At 41.8% G+C, this 16,155-nt stretch overlaps 1 protein-coding gene across 1 annotated transcript; it reads right to left on the bottom strand.

Moving 5' to 3' along the window:
* Positions 1-1,738: 1,738 nt before the first annotated feature.
* On the bottom strand, positions 1,739-3,883 carry LOC145159840 (putative pectinesterase/pectinesterase inhibitor 51). Its single transcript, XM_079078883.1, has 2 exons — positions 2,746-3,883; positions 1,739-2,560 (listed from the first exon to the last, which is right to left on the bottom strand). The coding sequence occupies exons 1-2, from the start codon at positions 3,746-3,748 to the stop codon at positions 1,875-1,877; spliced, it is 1,689 nt and encodes a 562-aa protein (XP_078935009.1). The 5' UTR covers positions 3,749-3,883; the 3' UTR covers positions 1,739-1,874.
* Positions 3,884-16,155: the final 12,272 nt, after the last annotated feature.

Raw genomic sequence — 16,155 nt, 5'->3', positions numbered from 1 at the left:
ATATATATATATCAACATGACAGAAGCAAGGGGACAAAGAACAACAAAGGCAGATGAGTATCATATGCCATGCTTTCCATATCAACGAATAATCTAACTCAAAGATTTACAATCAATGAGACATAACAACTTCAACTTGATATACATTAATAAGACTTCAGCCCATGTGGTATAGACAATAAACGATTTATGAATTTTCATTTGGCTAGCAATTTACAGGCTTTCAGCCCTACCTATCCTTCTGCCAATGCCAAAGTGATGCTTAATTATTCACTTCATGGTCAAAGGCTACATACCAATACCCAAGTGATGCTTAGTCATTCACTTCGTGGTCAAAGGTATAGTTCATTATCATAATAACACGGGAAAGCACATTGCACATATAACACATAACATGCAATTGTCCCTATATTAAACTCACCGTGAAATAACCGGAGGTTAAAATAGTAATTTGGGCAACACTTCGTTTCTATAGTTAACTTTATTTGATGAAATCCGGAAGCTTTAATGAAAACCGGGCCTTGCCAGGGTTGAGTTTCAAACCGAAAAGATAAATTTCTCGGGGTCTTCGGGCACTTCGAAACGTTCTTCGGGTGTTAGGTATGATCCCGGGGCTTCGGGGGATGTAAAATAGCTTGAAAGAAGGTTTAAAGTGAAAAAGTGTGCAAAAATCCAACCAAAACCGGGAGGGTTCGCACCTCCCCTTATATAGGGTGCGAGGCTTCTGATCCGGAGGGAAGGGGGGACACGCGTCAGCAGCGAAGGCGAGGACACGCGTCAAATGCGAGGGCGAGGCACGCGTCGGATGCGCAGGCGAGGTGGCTCGCTTCCGACCTTCGGACGCGCCACGAGTCGGACACGCGTCACGCATGCGAGGCTTGTACGTGGCCGAGTCCGAGCCTAGTATGCGAAGCTTCTCGAATTTTGTGCCCAAATCTTCAAAAAATCATAACTTTCGCATATGAGCTCCGTTTTCGACGTTCTTTATATCTACGCGTAGGTGAGATTATACTCTACAGCTTTCGTTTAGACTCCGTTGGCTAATTTTGACTTTATTTTTAATATTATTATTTTTAACAGACCGGGACAGGAAAATCCGTTAAAAATTCATAACTTATTCATTATAACTCGGATTTCGATGAGATTTTCGCCTAAACGTTTCTAACGAGATAATTTACAACTTTCAATAACATTAATTTTTACTTATTTCCAACTTAAATTTTACATTTTCGTTAATTTCAATATTTGACTTTTGATTGGAATCTCATAAGACTTCCAATACATTTCGAATGATTCTAAACATAGTTTTACTTTAATCCTCATAAAACTATCTTGTTAGAAGTCAATGCTCAAAATCATATACTATTTAATAATATTCATTTTTTAAACTAACAAAACACGATAACTGAACGTTTATGTTACATTTATGAATTTTAAAATGGTTTTAAAGATGAAAATTTTACTATAATTTTGATTTTTAAGATGGTACACAAATTTTAAATCTTATAGGCTCATGGAAATCACAAAATCAGAGTCCATAAACGAAATCATAGCCCATTAAGTGTTACGTGCCTTAAATTGCTATTTGAATAATTTCTTAACTTTTAACTGTTTTTTGGAAAATAATTATATAATTATGCTAAATTTGTCTTATTTTTTCTTGTTTCTATTATTATTATTATTATTATTATTATTATTATTATTTAATTTTAATAAAAGAACCAAGAAATCAAAATGATTCGCATGTGAAGTTATCCTCTGGGATTTGCTAAAAACCAAAACCACTGAAGCTAATAATTCTTCATGGAATAGAATTTAATCTGATCTAATAAATTACAAAAAGGAGAAACTAGCATTCGGAAACTTCAATCCAATCAAGAACACGTGGCCTTCCATTGATCCCCTTGAAGGAAGTTTCCGATGGAATACACACCCACCCGCTCCGCCGGAATCTGGCTACTCCACGTCACCCTCCCCGTCAAATCCGCCCCTTTCCCACTATTCTCAAACTCCCCATAATACAGCGTCTTCAAAGCAAAATCCCCCGTCCATGGCATCCACCCCTGCGGCGTAATCAATGCCTCCAGCTTACAATCAATAAACACCGTCCTCGAAAACTCCTTCCATGGCCTTCCCAGGAAATTCTTATGAACTTTAGGGTTACTATAGTACAACCTCATATAATCTTCAGTCCCGTTGACCAAACAATTCCGGAACACAAATCCCGTTGACTGCGCCGGATCTATCCTGCCATGTGCAGTCACGGCGTTGTTCTCCCCCTTTTCCGGCTTCACTTGACGGGGACGAACCAGGATTGTGCAGTCTTGGAAGATGGAGGCGGAGTTTCCGAATATGAAATCGACGTTACCTTGAATGCGACATGATTTGTAGAATTGACGGAGGGAGTGGGCGTAAAGAGTGTCTTGATTGCCTAAGAATTCGCAGTTTTCGATGACGGTGTGGTCGCTGTCGGAGCGGAACGCCACCGCCTGGTGAGCGTCGGGACCGGCGGTGTTTTCTATCGTTAAACCGCTTGCCATGAATCCGTCGCCGACTACCCCTGCAACATAAAAAAAGGAGGTTTATAAATAAATAATTAAACATCAAATTTTAAAAATTAAACCAAATAAAACATAAATCGAAATATAAAATCCTAAATTTATCCAACTTATGAAAAAAAAAAAAAAAAAAAAAAACCTGTTAAATTAAGTAAATTAAAGATATCGAATGTAGGGTGTGACTTACCGACTGTGGCTGTGTTAAAAGTTGAAAGTCCAGGTTGGCCTACGTTCAAAGACCCTGTAATTACGGTTTTGCCCATCCCATCCCCCAAAAGCACCACGTTCTGCTTTTCCAACCCGACCCGAACCGTTTCCCCATAAATTCCGGCCTTCACCCAAATCACGAACCGCCGCCCGGAACCCCAATCCGGAGCTGCATTCACCGCCTCTTGCACCGTCTCGTAATCACATTCGCCGTCTTGCTCACACACAGTCACATCCGCCTTCAATCCCGCCGGAACCCCTAATTGTGGTCCATCGCCGCCGCCGGAGCCACCACCACCTTCCCAGAATCCATCTCTCTCCGTCTTGGGCGGGCTCCACGACGCCGTTTGGTCGCCATACACATCGTATGCCATCATCATGCTTAAAGCGTTGCTGGTGTAATCGATTAACGTGTTCAGAAACGACATCGTTTCGTTGATCATTTTTGTATTGTTCACGTATTTGAGCGCGGACCAACAGTCGTACTGGTAGGCCAATCCGGCGCTGGTCCAAGCACGTCCATCCTTCATCTTGCCACGTGGCAACGCCTCGACCGTTGATTTGAGTCGGTAGTCTGAGTTTCGTAGATGTTCGATGCAGTTTTTAGCGGCGTAGGTGTGATTGATGAGGCCTTTGGATGCTTCGAGGATCGATTGCACCATGGACTGAGCAGCATGGAGGTTCTCGGAGGAGACTGATAACGCCGATTGAATGATTTCCATTGCATTTCCTTTTGGATACCGGATGAGTGAAGATTCACATAGCTGTGGATACCTCGTAGCCTTGCAAGCCTGATGGATCTGATCGGACGATGATGGTTCGTTTTTAATAGACGGAGGATGGATGCGTCGGTGGCGTGCTGCGGCGGAGGAGGTGGGGTTAATGAAAATGAGAAGAGAGATTAAGAGGAGGGAGATTATAGCCATCGAGATAACGAGTCGTGATGTGGAAATTGGGTGATAAATTGGTTTTCTCCGATGCATTTGATCAGCGATTTATAGATTTGATTTGAAATTAGTGGTGGATAATCAAATTTGGAAAGTAGCGATTAGTGTGTGTAATGTGTGAGTGAGTTTGGTTAGAGATGGCGTGGGACTGTATGGCTTGTTCACGGGTTGCATAGTATCTACCCAACAAAATCAATTTTTACATATTTTGATGGTTTTTTGTGCGAAAAGATAAGTTTTATATTTTTCTGTTTATGTGTTTTCATTTTATTATTATGTTATTTTTAATTTTTAGTTTCAATTTATTAATGCAATGTTTTATTTTTTATTGTAAAATTTTATTTTTTTTCATTAATTGTGAGATTTAGAAATAATTATTTTATATAATAATTATGCACCTTTGGAAATATAAATTTATGCAATCAAATTTTTTTTTTTTTTTGCAGATATATTTTTGATATAGCTATATTATTTATACTAGGTTATAACCTGTTTATAAAGATAGATACTTCAAACTAGAACATCACATCCGTTTGAATCCGCTCGACATTTAGTATTTGTTGATACTTTATAAAATTTTAATTTTATACCACCCTCTACAACAAAAAACCATCACATGTTTTGATTCAATTAAGCCAAGTTATATCTCTCATCTATATTAAAACAAATGAATGGTGAAGTTTCATCTATAATAAGTAAATAAAAGTTTACAAAAATCAATGGTTAAATGATATTGCACCATCACGTTTCATTTTCAAAGAGATCAAAAAGTAACTTGTCTAAGTATGAACATATTTTACAAACTTTTGAACATTTTTTTAAAATACAGATTAACTACACAAATCATTTCACGTAATATATTGCAAGTAACATATAACAAATACCTATAAGCAAATACATTAAGGATCCAATAATCTATTTAGGAAACGTATGCGCTCCACGTTCTTATTTATGTTCCCACAACAAATTTCAACCAATATATGAGTTATAAACCAAATAAATTGGAATTAATCTTTAAATGTTATTCCTAATAAATGGTAAACCTAAAACTCACATCCACTCCTTTACACACCATTCTTCAATATATTAGATCACTTTAAAATCACTAACACAAACAAAAATACAACTCCATATGCAAAGGGAATATATTACAACGAAAGCATCCACAACAATTTGATGATTATTGATTAAAAAGAAAAGTTGCAAACCCCTTTCTAACAATATATACTGCTTCAATAGACATCAATAGTTGTCTAGAAATGGAAAAAATGCAATCACGACCATCTTATAACAAAAAGGAAGTGATTTGTATATAACTGTTTTCTCCAAACACAACAATTTATGTTTTATGGGGTTTTACAATACAACATTTTAATGCACAAATTGTTGTGTATGGAAAACATTTGTTGTGTACGAATCAGTTCCCATAACAAAAGCATCACGGTTACTCAAACCATATCCAACTGTTTTTTTATTCTTAATCTCTTATCCATTGATTGCCTCATAACCTCTTGGTGATGGATTCTTCAACCCAAATTCGTCTCATTTGTCAATCTGCAAATCTCTTCCTAAAAATCTACATTTCAAAAGGGCCATTTGAAGTTTAGTTAGAAATTCAATAAAAAAGGAAAAAAAAAAACTTAAACTTAAAGTTAATGTTATATGATAATATCAAGGGTTGTGTATTTATTACCAAGTACTTATGGAATGGAGTAACTAAAGTCGAGCAAACTGACTTTCACATGAAGTTATATAATCCATTTAATAGAAAACCAAAGTATATATGTTTATCGTCTATTAATAACAGTGATCCAATTGGTCTTAGATAAAAAAAAGATATCAAAGAATATAGCCATTAGCAAGTGTTGCAGTTTTTAAAACCATAGCAGAGATGTTGCTTTCTATAGATAAATACATGAATATGCATTTTAAATATGGTAAAAAAGTTTAGGAATCAAACTACAAAAAGAAAGGCACTATAAAGACAACTATAATGTAGGACGGCTGATTAGAAGTGTGATCATTGTGATTTATTCTACAATGTACTACTGAAGTCACTTTTATGTATACACGTGACTATGTATGGTAAAGCAAGAAATAGCATAAAAAACACTTTAATAGCAATGCAATTTTAAAGTACAATGCTATAATTTATCTGGGATAAATATGAATTCTTTTGTTTTTCTCTTCTTAATCAACCAACATGGATGTGTTACCATATGACCCTAAAATGATCCTAAAAGTTGGCTGGAATAAGTTGAAAATATGTTTAAAACATTAAGAAAACTTATATAAAAATTCCCTTTTGCATCATACATGTAAATGTCTGTCACACCCCCAAACCAAAACGGCGGAAACGTTCGGGGGCGGAGGACGTCATGTACAATATCATAACTATTGAATATAAATGAAACATAGCAACCCAAACATTCATACATTTAAATTTCAAGTTTACATTGTTTACAACACTTGTTCTGTTCAAAATTTAAACATGAATAACAAAAGTAGAAATAACATAATGCAGCGATGCCAGGCCTCGATCGTGGTGAATACTTGTCTACTAGATCCCTGAGAATACAAGTCGTTTTGAAAAGCGTCAACTAAAAAGTTGGTGAGTTCATAAACATGTTTGTAGGTAAAACGTTGTAATATCTTTGTTCGTAATACGTTGAAAAATCTTTGTTCATAATACGTTGTAAAACCTTTGTTCATAGTATGTTGTAAAACCTTTGTTCATAATACGTTGTAAAACTCCATAAAATCCAATATTTTCTTATAAAAGTGGTTTGTAAGTCTCGTTTCAAAAACCGTGTATAGTTGCATGCATGTCGTTCGTTATCCTTGGTTTGTGTTAGCCAGAATGTATTCCTAGAAAATTCTATATTTTCGGTCATGTGAAAAGTTATGGTCTTAAAACCCTAAGACCGAAGTTGTGAAATCAATTTACAAAATATACGAAACATAGTTCGGAATTTTATAAAACTAACAGGGTGTATATCCTGTCCTTGTAAGGTAAGAATATATATCGCCACAGAAAAATGCGGTATTTTCCTTAAAGATGAACTGTGGTCTTAAACTCTAAGACCCTGATGGAATTGAATGTCGTACAGAAAATAGTTTATAGTTTCATTTATTTCAATAAAACTAATGAAGTATAAGCTTCCCGTAAACCAAAAATCGTTTTGTTAATCCCTATGTGAGTCGTTATAACCATACTAATATGACTGATATGTCTGGCTTGCCGTTTTACAGGCGTCGGTTTCGTCGAAAGATATTTGTCACCCTAGATTGACCTAGTCTAACTGTAGCGAACAACTCAAGTGTGGAGTGTCAACCCCGTAAAGATCTACACACAAACTCTCGCTCTTCCTCCAGGAGACTCTGATTATAACTAACAGGACTTACCACGTACGCTAGGTAGGTACGAACTAAATGTGTCTCACAAGAGCCTTAACAGATTTACGTGAACTATGACTCATTTTCTTGTAAAAACAGGATAGTTATACCTTTAAATGATTAAAAGTGTCCTTGAAAACGTTGTTCGTGGTTTCCAAACTATACCGATTATAGTTTATCTTGTTGGTTTGAAATGATTTATATACCCTTTTATATAAATGTACAGGTGTGTTCCAACATGAAAAATATGAAATCAAAACATATTACTTGGGTATTAAACCCACTAGTTTTGTAAATGACTATGTTGTGTCAAAGCTTACTAGTAAAACTATCTTTCAATAAAGTTTTCCAAAAGCATGTAATTTATAGATCTTAACTTTTCATATGGTTTTATAACACTTGATCATGTTAGATTTGCTGATAGATATATACATATCACCATTTCTATATCAAAACTAGAAAATACCATAACTTATACAAATACTAGTTTATCCTTAACACAAAGATGAAAACTTATAGTTATTTGTGGAATAAACATAATTTGACTTGTATTCCTCCCCCCCCTAAAACATAGAAAAACTTGAAAATATGGGGGTATGAAGCTCACCGTGCTTTGATTTGGTGGATGATTTGAAGAGATGTTGAGAACTTTCCAAGTTCTAACACTTGAAGAGTTTGATAAACTCTTTGAACCTTAGAATATCCTAGGAATATTAACACATAATTTTATGTGTAAATATGATGAAATAAACAAAATCATATGTAGAATCACTAGCCAAAAATTGAAATACTCACAGGGATCTAGGGATAGTACTTGAAGAATATTGAACTTGAAGATTCTAAGCTTGTTCTTGAAGAAGTATGAATTGTTTGCTAAGTGAAATGAGGGAGGGATGTATGAGAGGGTATGGATTGATATGAGAACAAGAATGAGGGAATGGTGAGGTCTGGTGGGGGTGTTCTCGTTTAAATAAGGGAAGTAAGGTTGATGTGAAATTTACTTGGAGAACTGTTGGATAATTCATAAGGATTCGTGATTGCATGGGAAAATGGTAAAATACAACTTACAAATACGTAAACACTTTAAAATATCTAAGTGTTTACGCCCCAAGATGCTCCCTAGGAAAGTGTTTACGCCCTAACATCACATCCTTAAGGTGTTTACGCCCACACATCACATCCTTAAGGTGTTTACGCCGACACATCACATCCTTAAGGTGTTTACGCCCCAATTGTGCCTTCCCTTTTGAGTATATGGCCGTAGTTCTTCTTAGGATGGAGTTTTCGCCCAAGGTGTGGTCCACCATGGATTTTACGCCCTAAGGTTAGTTCCTAAAGTGGTTTACGCCCAAGTAAAGTCCACTAAGGGGTGTTTACGCCCTAGGATCCTTCCTAGGGTGGTGTTCACGGCCAAACATGGCCCAATGAAAAGGGTTTATGGTCTTAGATGGTATCCTTAAGTGTATTTATATTTTGGATGATTTTTACAAAGGTGTACATGTTTCTAGTGTTTATAAAGTTCAAAATGTTGGCCTTAAAGTTCAAGCATTCAAGGATGCAACATAACACAAGTTCTTATATCTATATCATGTGATTCTTAATCAAATCCATTTGTCTAGTTTTTGCCTTGATAAGCTTGCTTACTTTCAAGGGATTACCTTGTATGTGGCTTCCAAAGTGTACACTTTCATATACATGCACTTGTGCTCTAATGGTTTTCAAGGTTTTCATTGGCATAGGGTTGCAATTTAGACCTTGTTTGGTCCAAATATTTCAGGTTGTTACAATGTCTGTATCATTCGAGTCTAAAAGGTGAATAAGAAAGATAATGACCGTGGATGAAAATATTAACCAATTATATTTCTCATAACATAATCCTAATTGATGTTATAACTTCTGGTATACTCATGGACGATTTCTATAGAGTATGATAGGAATAGCAATGTTAAAATAAATTAAGGTAAGAAACCAAAAATTAAGATGTAAATTTACTTACCCTAGGATAGGAGTCTTTCCTGCCTTCCTGGAATGATAAGCATTAAAACCATGATGCCAGTCAAACTTGAATGGCTAAGTACAAGAAACGATCTCCAAAAACGGGTAATATAACAAACCAGGTCAAAACACATTGGAAGTAGTTACAGGTGTTAAAACCCTATTTTTTAACCCATCACCATTGATAAAAAAATCACCAAAATCAAAATAAAAAAGGAACAAACAGATATATGGTGAAGTTTGTGACCTGGACAGGAAACATATCCAACTAAAATTGGATATATTGCAAACCCTAGATTCCAATCCCATGGAAAAAAGACAGAGCTGAATCGCTAACTAATAAACTTAGTGCTCCAAGATTCTATACAAAAAAAAGACAAATTGTAACACCCCGATTCTCAGCTTGGAGGAGGAATTTTGGAGAAGGAAACACTTGGGGAAGCAAGGAAATCAAGGCTAGGAACACGTAGGGAGCTAAGAGATTCTTCAGTTGTCACTCTCTGGAAGGTGGTGTTCGTGTTGGTGATCCGGGGGTTGAGCTTTCTAGTTTCAAACGACAGTTGCGAGGTGAGTTATCCTCACTATATCAGCAGGGTCTACGGCACCAAGGCCGACCCTTTTTGATTTACATCCTGGGTTAGGATGGTCGTTATGATATTGTTATGTTAGATTACATCCTGGTATAGGATGATTGCTATGTTGTTGCTATGCTAGATTTCATCCTGGTTTAGGATGGTTGCTATGTTAGATTTCATCCTGGTTTAGGATGGTTGCTATGCTAGAGATCGGTTAGATCGGTATCCTGGTTATAGGGTGGTTGCCATGTTAGTGATCTGTTAAATCTGCATGTTTACTTGTTTATATGTATGTGCACATGTTTGTTGATTTGGGGAAAGGGTTGAGGCAGGTCCTGCTATGTGTATTAGGCCAAGACACCCTGGGCGGACCGGGTAGACTGCAGGGCTGGGCCGGGCAAATCTAGTCAGGCCGAAGGCCCAACGAGCGGTCCGGATAGGCTGAAGGCCCGGAGGAGGGCGTTCCAGACGTGCCGAGGGCTCGGAGAACGGTCCAGATAGACTGAGGACCGGGAGTCGGTCCAGTCAGACTGATGGCTCATTATGCATGATGTATCTGTTTGCTTATATGTTACGATTATGACTGTATGGTGTTGGTATTTTGGGGGTATCTCACTAAGCCTTCGAGCTTACATTTATCGATTATTGTTTCAGGTACTTCGGATGATCGCGGGAAGGCAAATGCGTGATCGTACCGCTCCTCACATTTTATGTTTTTATGATTTGATTCTGGGATACTCTGACAATATACTATTTTGAAAAACAAGTTTGTAATAATCATGTGGTTTGAAACGTTTTAAAAAGTTTTAAATTGGCTCAAATTTCGTGGATGTTACAAGTTGGTATCAGAGCCTTGGTTTGAGTGAATTGGAGGAAACACTCATGTGTCTCCAGTCTCAAACTGGGGACAAGGTTATAAAACGATTTTTTTTTAAAATGTTTTCAAAATAATAAAAGGAGGATGCAAGGGTACGATCAGCCGGAGCTCGCGAATAGACCCCAAAATACCTTACGGGTTAATTGAGTTATAAGATATGAGTAGAACAACATATTAGTACTAGGCTAGGGATCTTCAGGAATTGCATGATGAAATTGCCCGATTATATGATGCATGATAGCCTAGGGTTTTCCTTATATGAAATTGACATCATTACTGTAGTTGCTTAGTGTATGCATCACGACTGTACATAATTAAGATCTTATAGCCTGAGAATGTTTGGTTTGGCTTTATTTCCTGTTCCTTGTCTGGTTGTGGGCTTAGAGTAGGACCAAGTATTCGGAAGTCTATAGGGTCCAGCGTTATGTATGGTTAGCATACACGAGTGCTGCAGGGTTGGTGGAAGTTTCATGGATGGGTAGGTTGTTTGGGATGAGTCCGCCGATTACAAGACATTTAGCCTTCCTCTAAGAGTGAGGCTTGAGGGCTAGCTATGATTATATATATTGTTGGGGTGTTGTGATGATACTTGAGACAAATATGGGTAGGTGTGGAAGGTAGTATGGGCCCGTACTAATGAAAGCACAGGACCTATACGCGTAGCAAGGAAGTCACAACTCCTAGGGTTTTGTCGGGAGTTGGTTCCAAGTTCTTTGTATGGATTATCTGATACCTTGTGTTATGTTTCAGAATGGTGATGACCAGGCTCTTTGTGACTGGATCCGGTTCGGGGTCAGGATCAGGAGAGAGAGAGGGCGGACAGGGGGCACCGACAGCGCCCGAGACTATCGGCCAAATGAGGCCAGATGGGATGGATGACAGGATCCGGGAGATCCTGCATGATGAGGTTGCTGCTCTGTTCTGGGCCGAGTTGTCGGAGATGTTTGGGTCTATTAAGACCGCTATGGTGGAGTATTTTGATGATCGCTATGTAGCCCTCACTAAGGCGGCTGCCGCAACAGCTGTATCGGCGGCAGGGTTGGGAGCCGGCCGGGTTTTCTAGTATCGGGTCTTCGACAACACGAAGCCCCCTACTTTTGATGGGACTCAGGACCCCATTAAAGCCATGAGGTGTCTGTCTGACGTGGAGGGATGTTTCTTCACATGCTTATGTCCTACTGACCAGAAGGTCAGATGTGCCCTGAACTTGCTGAGGTCCGGGGCAAAGGACTGGTGGAGGTTGATGATTGGGTCGTATTCAGACGAGCAGAGAGCTGCTGTTACTTTGGAGCAATTCAGGGATATGTTCCGCGCTCGCTACATTCCTCGAGTCGAGCGGGAACGGTTAGCTCAGGAGTTTTTGGAGTTGAGACAGGATCGGGAGACGGTGACGGAGATCACCTGTATGTTCACTGAGAGGGCGATGTTCTGCCTGGAGTTTGATTCTGAGAAAGCTCAGATGACTCGTTATCTGAGCATGCTCAAGACGGATATTCGACAATTTGTGGCGACTCAGCGTTGTGATACGCTTCTGGAGTTACAGGAGGCTGCCAGGCGGCGGGAGCTTGAGATTGAGTTACAGCTGAGAGAGTAGGGTCGGGCCCCGGCATAGGTGCAGCCGGCGCCAAAGCGGTCTAAGACCACTGATTCCAGGACAGGGGGACATCAGGGCCGCACTTGTGGCAAGTGCGGAAAGGGGCACACGGGGGTTTGTAGGTCTGGTAATGGATGCCGCAAATGCGGCCAGGAGGGGCATTATGCGAGGGATTGTCGTCAGATGGCTCCAGTTCAGGATATGAGGATCTGCTACCACTGTCATCAGGTTGGTCACGTGAAGACCAACTGTCCGCAGCTTGCAGCCAGGCCGACGCAGGCTCCAGCGCCGGCTACATTGAGGATTACTGACGGGAGTCAGGGTCGAGCAATGCCCCGAGAGCCCAGGGACGTGCTTTCCAGCTTACAGCGGAGGAGGCCAGGGCAGCACCAGATGTGGTTGCTGGTATGTTTCTATCCTTTGTCTCATTTATTATATATGTTGTATACTTATCTGTTGTACCTGTGGTTAGGTACGTTTCTAGTGAACTCCTTACCTGCACTGGTTTTATTTGACTCGGGGGCGAGTCGGTCTTTTGTATCTTAGACATTTAGTAGGGAGTTTAGAGTGCTGGTAGGCAAGCTAGAGTGTCCGTTGCGAGTTTCTATCGCCAACGAACACGGGGTTTCTGCTTCTTCGATCTACCGAGGGTGCGAGATGGAGATCTTCAGGGTACCTTTTCCGATAGACTTGATTCCGATCCCCATGGGGGATGTATGCGTGATTGTGGGGATGGATTGGCTCAGTTATTTCGGTGTCGTGATTGATTGCGAGGGTCAGCGGGTAGTGGTTCGAACCCCAAGTGGGGGAGAGTTGATTATATATGGCGAGGGCACTAAATCGAGGTCAGGGTTTTGTTCAGACGCCAGGGCTCGGCAGTATATTCAGCACGGGCATGCGGGTTACCTAGCGTATGTATTGGACACGCGAGCTAGGGATCAGATTTCGGTTTCCGATGTTTCGGTGGTCAGGGAGTTTGCAGATGTATTTCCGGAGGAGTTGCCAGGAATACCTCCGGAGAGGCATGTCGAGTTCAGGATCGACCTGGTGCCAGGTGTGGCCCCTATCGCTAAGGCATCATACCGATTGGCACCGCCAGAGATGCAGGAGCTGTCGTCACAGCTACAGGAACTGATGGGCAAGCAGTTCATTCGACCTAGCAGTTCTCCATGGGGAGCACCGATTCTTTTTGTCCGGAAGAAGGACGGTTTGCACCGGATGTGCATTGATTACCGGGAGTTGAATAAGTTAACGGTGAAGAACCGTTACCCACTCCCGAGGATAGACGATCTCTTCAATTTGTTGCAGGGCGCATTTTGGTTTTCCAAGATAGACTTAAGGTCTGGGTATCATCAGGTCAGGGTCATAGAGGAGGACGTGGAGAAGACCGCATTCCGAACTTGTTACGGACATTACGAGTTCGTGGTGATGTTGTTTGGGCTCACCAACGTGCCAGCAGTGTTCATGGACCTGATGAATCGGGTCTGCAGACCGATGCTCGACCGCTCGGTCATAGTGTTTATAGACGATATCTTGGTGTATTCCAAGACCCGAGAGCAGCATGAGGATCATCTACGGGAGTTATTAAGAGTTCTGAGACGAGAACGGTTGTACGCCAAGTTCTCGAAGTGTGAGTTTTGGCTACGAGAGGTCCAGTTCCTCGGACACCTCGTTAACCAGGAGGGGATTTTGGTCGATCCGGCCAAAATCGAGGCAGTTATTCAGTAGGAGGTTCCGAAATCTCCCTCAGATATCAGGAGCTTTTTGGGATTGGCAGGGTACTACCAGAGATTCATACAGGATTTCTCCAAGATTGCAGTACCCCTCACTCGTCTGACGAGGAAGGGGGTGGATTTCCGGTGGGGCCCTGAGCAGCAGAGGGCGTTTGAGACCCTCCGACAGCGGTTGTGCGAGGCCCCAGTCTTGACACTCCCGGAGGGAGTTGAGGGTTTTGTGGTGTTCTGTGATGCATCCATCACAGGTTTAGGGGCGGTCCTCATGCAGAGAGGGCGAGTGATAGCTTATGCGTCGCGGCAGTTGAAGCCGCATGAGACGAGATACCCTACGCATGACTTGGAGCTGGGGGTGGTGGTGTTCGCCCTCAAGATATGGAGACATTACCTTTATGGGGTCCGCTGTACCATTTACACGGATCACAAGAGCTTGAGACATATCATGGATCAGCCGAACCTGAACATGAGACAGCGCAGGTGGCTGGATGTAGTCAAGGACTACGATTGCGAGATCCTTTACCACCCTGGTAAAGCGAATGTGGTTGCAGATGCTTTGAGCCACAAGTCAGCTGGGCCTTCCACCCCAGCGATATGTATGAGGATAGCGGTGGATTCTCCGCTTGTGAGTTTGATCAGAGATGCTCAGGTCGAGGGCATGCGGCCAGAGAACTGGAAACTGGAGAGGATCATGGGTGAGAACACCCCGTTTGTGCAGGATAGCCGGGGATTATTGACTCGATGCGGTCGGGTTTGGGTTCCGATGACTGGTGGTGTCAGGCAGACGGTCATGGAGGAGGCTCAGAAGTCTCATTTTTCTATTCACCCGGGGGCCACCAAGATGTATAGGGACCTAAGTTTGAATTACTGGTGGCCATGCATGAAGCGAGAAATCGCTTGGTATGTCGAGAGGTGCTTGACCTACAGGATGGTCAAGGCCGAACATTAGAGGCCGCATGGTAAGCTGCAGCCTCTAGAGATTCCCATGTGCAAATAGGAACAAATCACAATGGATTTCATTACCAAGTTGTAGAGGAAGGCGAAGGGATTTGATGCTATATGGGTCATCGTGGATCGATTGATCAAGAGTGCCCATTTCTTGGCTATTCGGGAGAGCTCGTCGGCCGAGAAGTTGGCCGACATGTACGTTCGCGAGATCATGGCTCGCCATGGGATTTTGGTATCCATTGTTTCCGACCGAGATGTTGGGTTTACCTCCCGTTTCTGGCAGAAGTTCCACGAGGAGCTGGGCACGCGGTTGCACTTCAGTACAACATTCCACCCCCAAACAGACAGCTAGAGCGAGCGGACTATTCAGATCCTCGAGGACATGTTGAGGGCGTGTGTCCTTGATTTCGGTGGGAGTTGGGATTCCCACCTACTGCTTGCGGAGTTTGCCTACAACAACAGCTATCATTCCAACATTGGCGCCCCGTCATTCGAGATGTTGTACGGGCGGAGATGTCGCACCCCGGTTTGTTGGGGTGAGGTTGGTCATTGGGTGATGGGTCGGACGGAGGTGGTCTTGCAGACTACCGAGAAGATTCAGCAGATTAGGCAGCGGCTGCAGACCACTCAGAGTCGGCAGAAGAGTTACGCCGACCAGCGCCGATCCGAGTTAGAGTTTCAGGTCGGTGGCATGGTACTCCTGAAAGTCTCACCCTGGAAAGGTGTGATCCGCTTCAGGAAGAGGGGAAAATTGGGTCCTCGATATATTGGGCCGTTCAGGATCATTGCCAGGGTTGGCAAGGTGGCTTACAGGCTAGAGCTGTCAGAGGAGCTTAGTCGGATCCACAACACTTTCCACGTTTCGCAGCTGCGAAAGTGCATTATGGATCAGGAGGCGGTGGTGTCGCTAGATGATATTCAGGTCGATGAGCGCCTGAATTACGTAGAGAGGCCCGTGGCCATACTGGAGAGAAAGATGAAGATTCTAAGGAACAAGGAGATACATTTTGTGAAGGTACAGTGGGAGCATCGGAGGGGGTCCGAGTGGACGTGGGAGCCAGAGGCAGAGATGCGGGAGCATTATCCAGAACTGTTCAACGCGGCAGACTTCGAGGACGAAGTCTAGTTCAAGTGGGGGAGAATTGTAACGCCCCGATTCTCAGCTTGGAGGAGGAATTTTGGAGAAGGAAACACTTGGGGAAGCAAGGAAATCGAGGCTAGGAACACGTGGGGAGCTAAGAAATTATTCAGTTGTCACTCTCTGGAAGGTGGTGGAGTTCGTGTTGGTGATCCGGGGGTTGAGCTCTCTAGTTTCAAACGACATTTGC

This window comes from Lactuca virosa, chromosome 2 (assembly GCF_052849685.1).
Source record: "Lactuca virosa cultivar CGN04683 chromosome 2, Lactuca_virosa_CGN04683_v6, whole genome shotgun sequence".
In the NCBI taxonomy this organism is placed as follows: Eukaryota; Viridiplantae; Streptophyta; class Magnoliopsida; order Asterales; family Asteraceae; genus Lactuca; species Lactuca virosa.
Note: the sequence above shows the minus strand (reverse complement) of the source record. Positions and strands in the feature narration are given on the sequence as shown.

What these genes read in the sequence shown, in the direction of transcription:
- LOC145159840 (XM_079078883.1), bottom strand. Translation starts at nt 3,748, where the DNA reads ATGCATCGGAGAAAACCAATTTATCACCCAATTTCCACATCACGACTC. An exon ending in TTTTAACACAGCCACAGTCG is followed by an intron (nt 2,561 to 2,745) that starts GTAAGTCACACC and finishes TTTATGTTGCAG; the next exon opens with GGGTAGTCGGCGACGGATTC.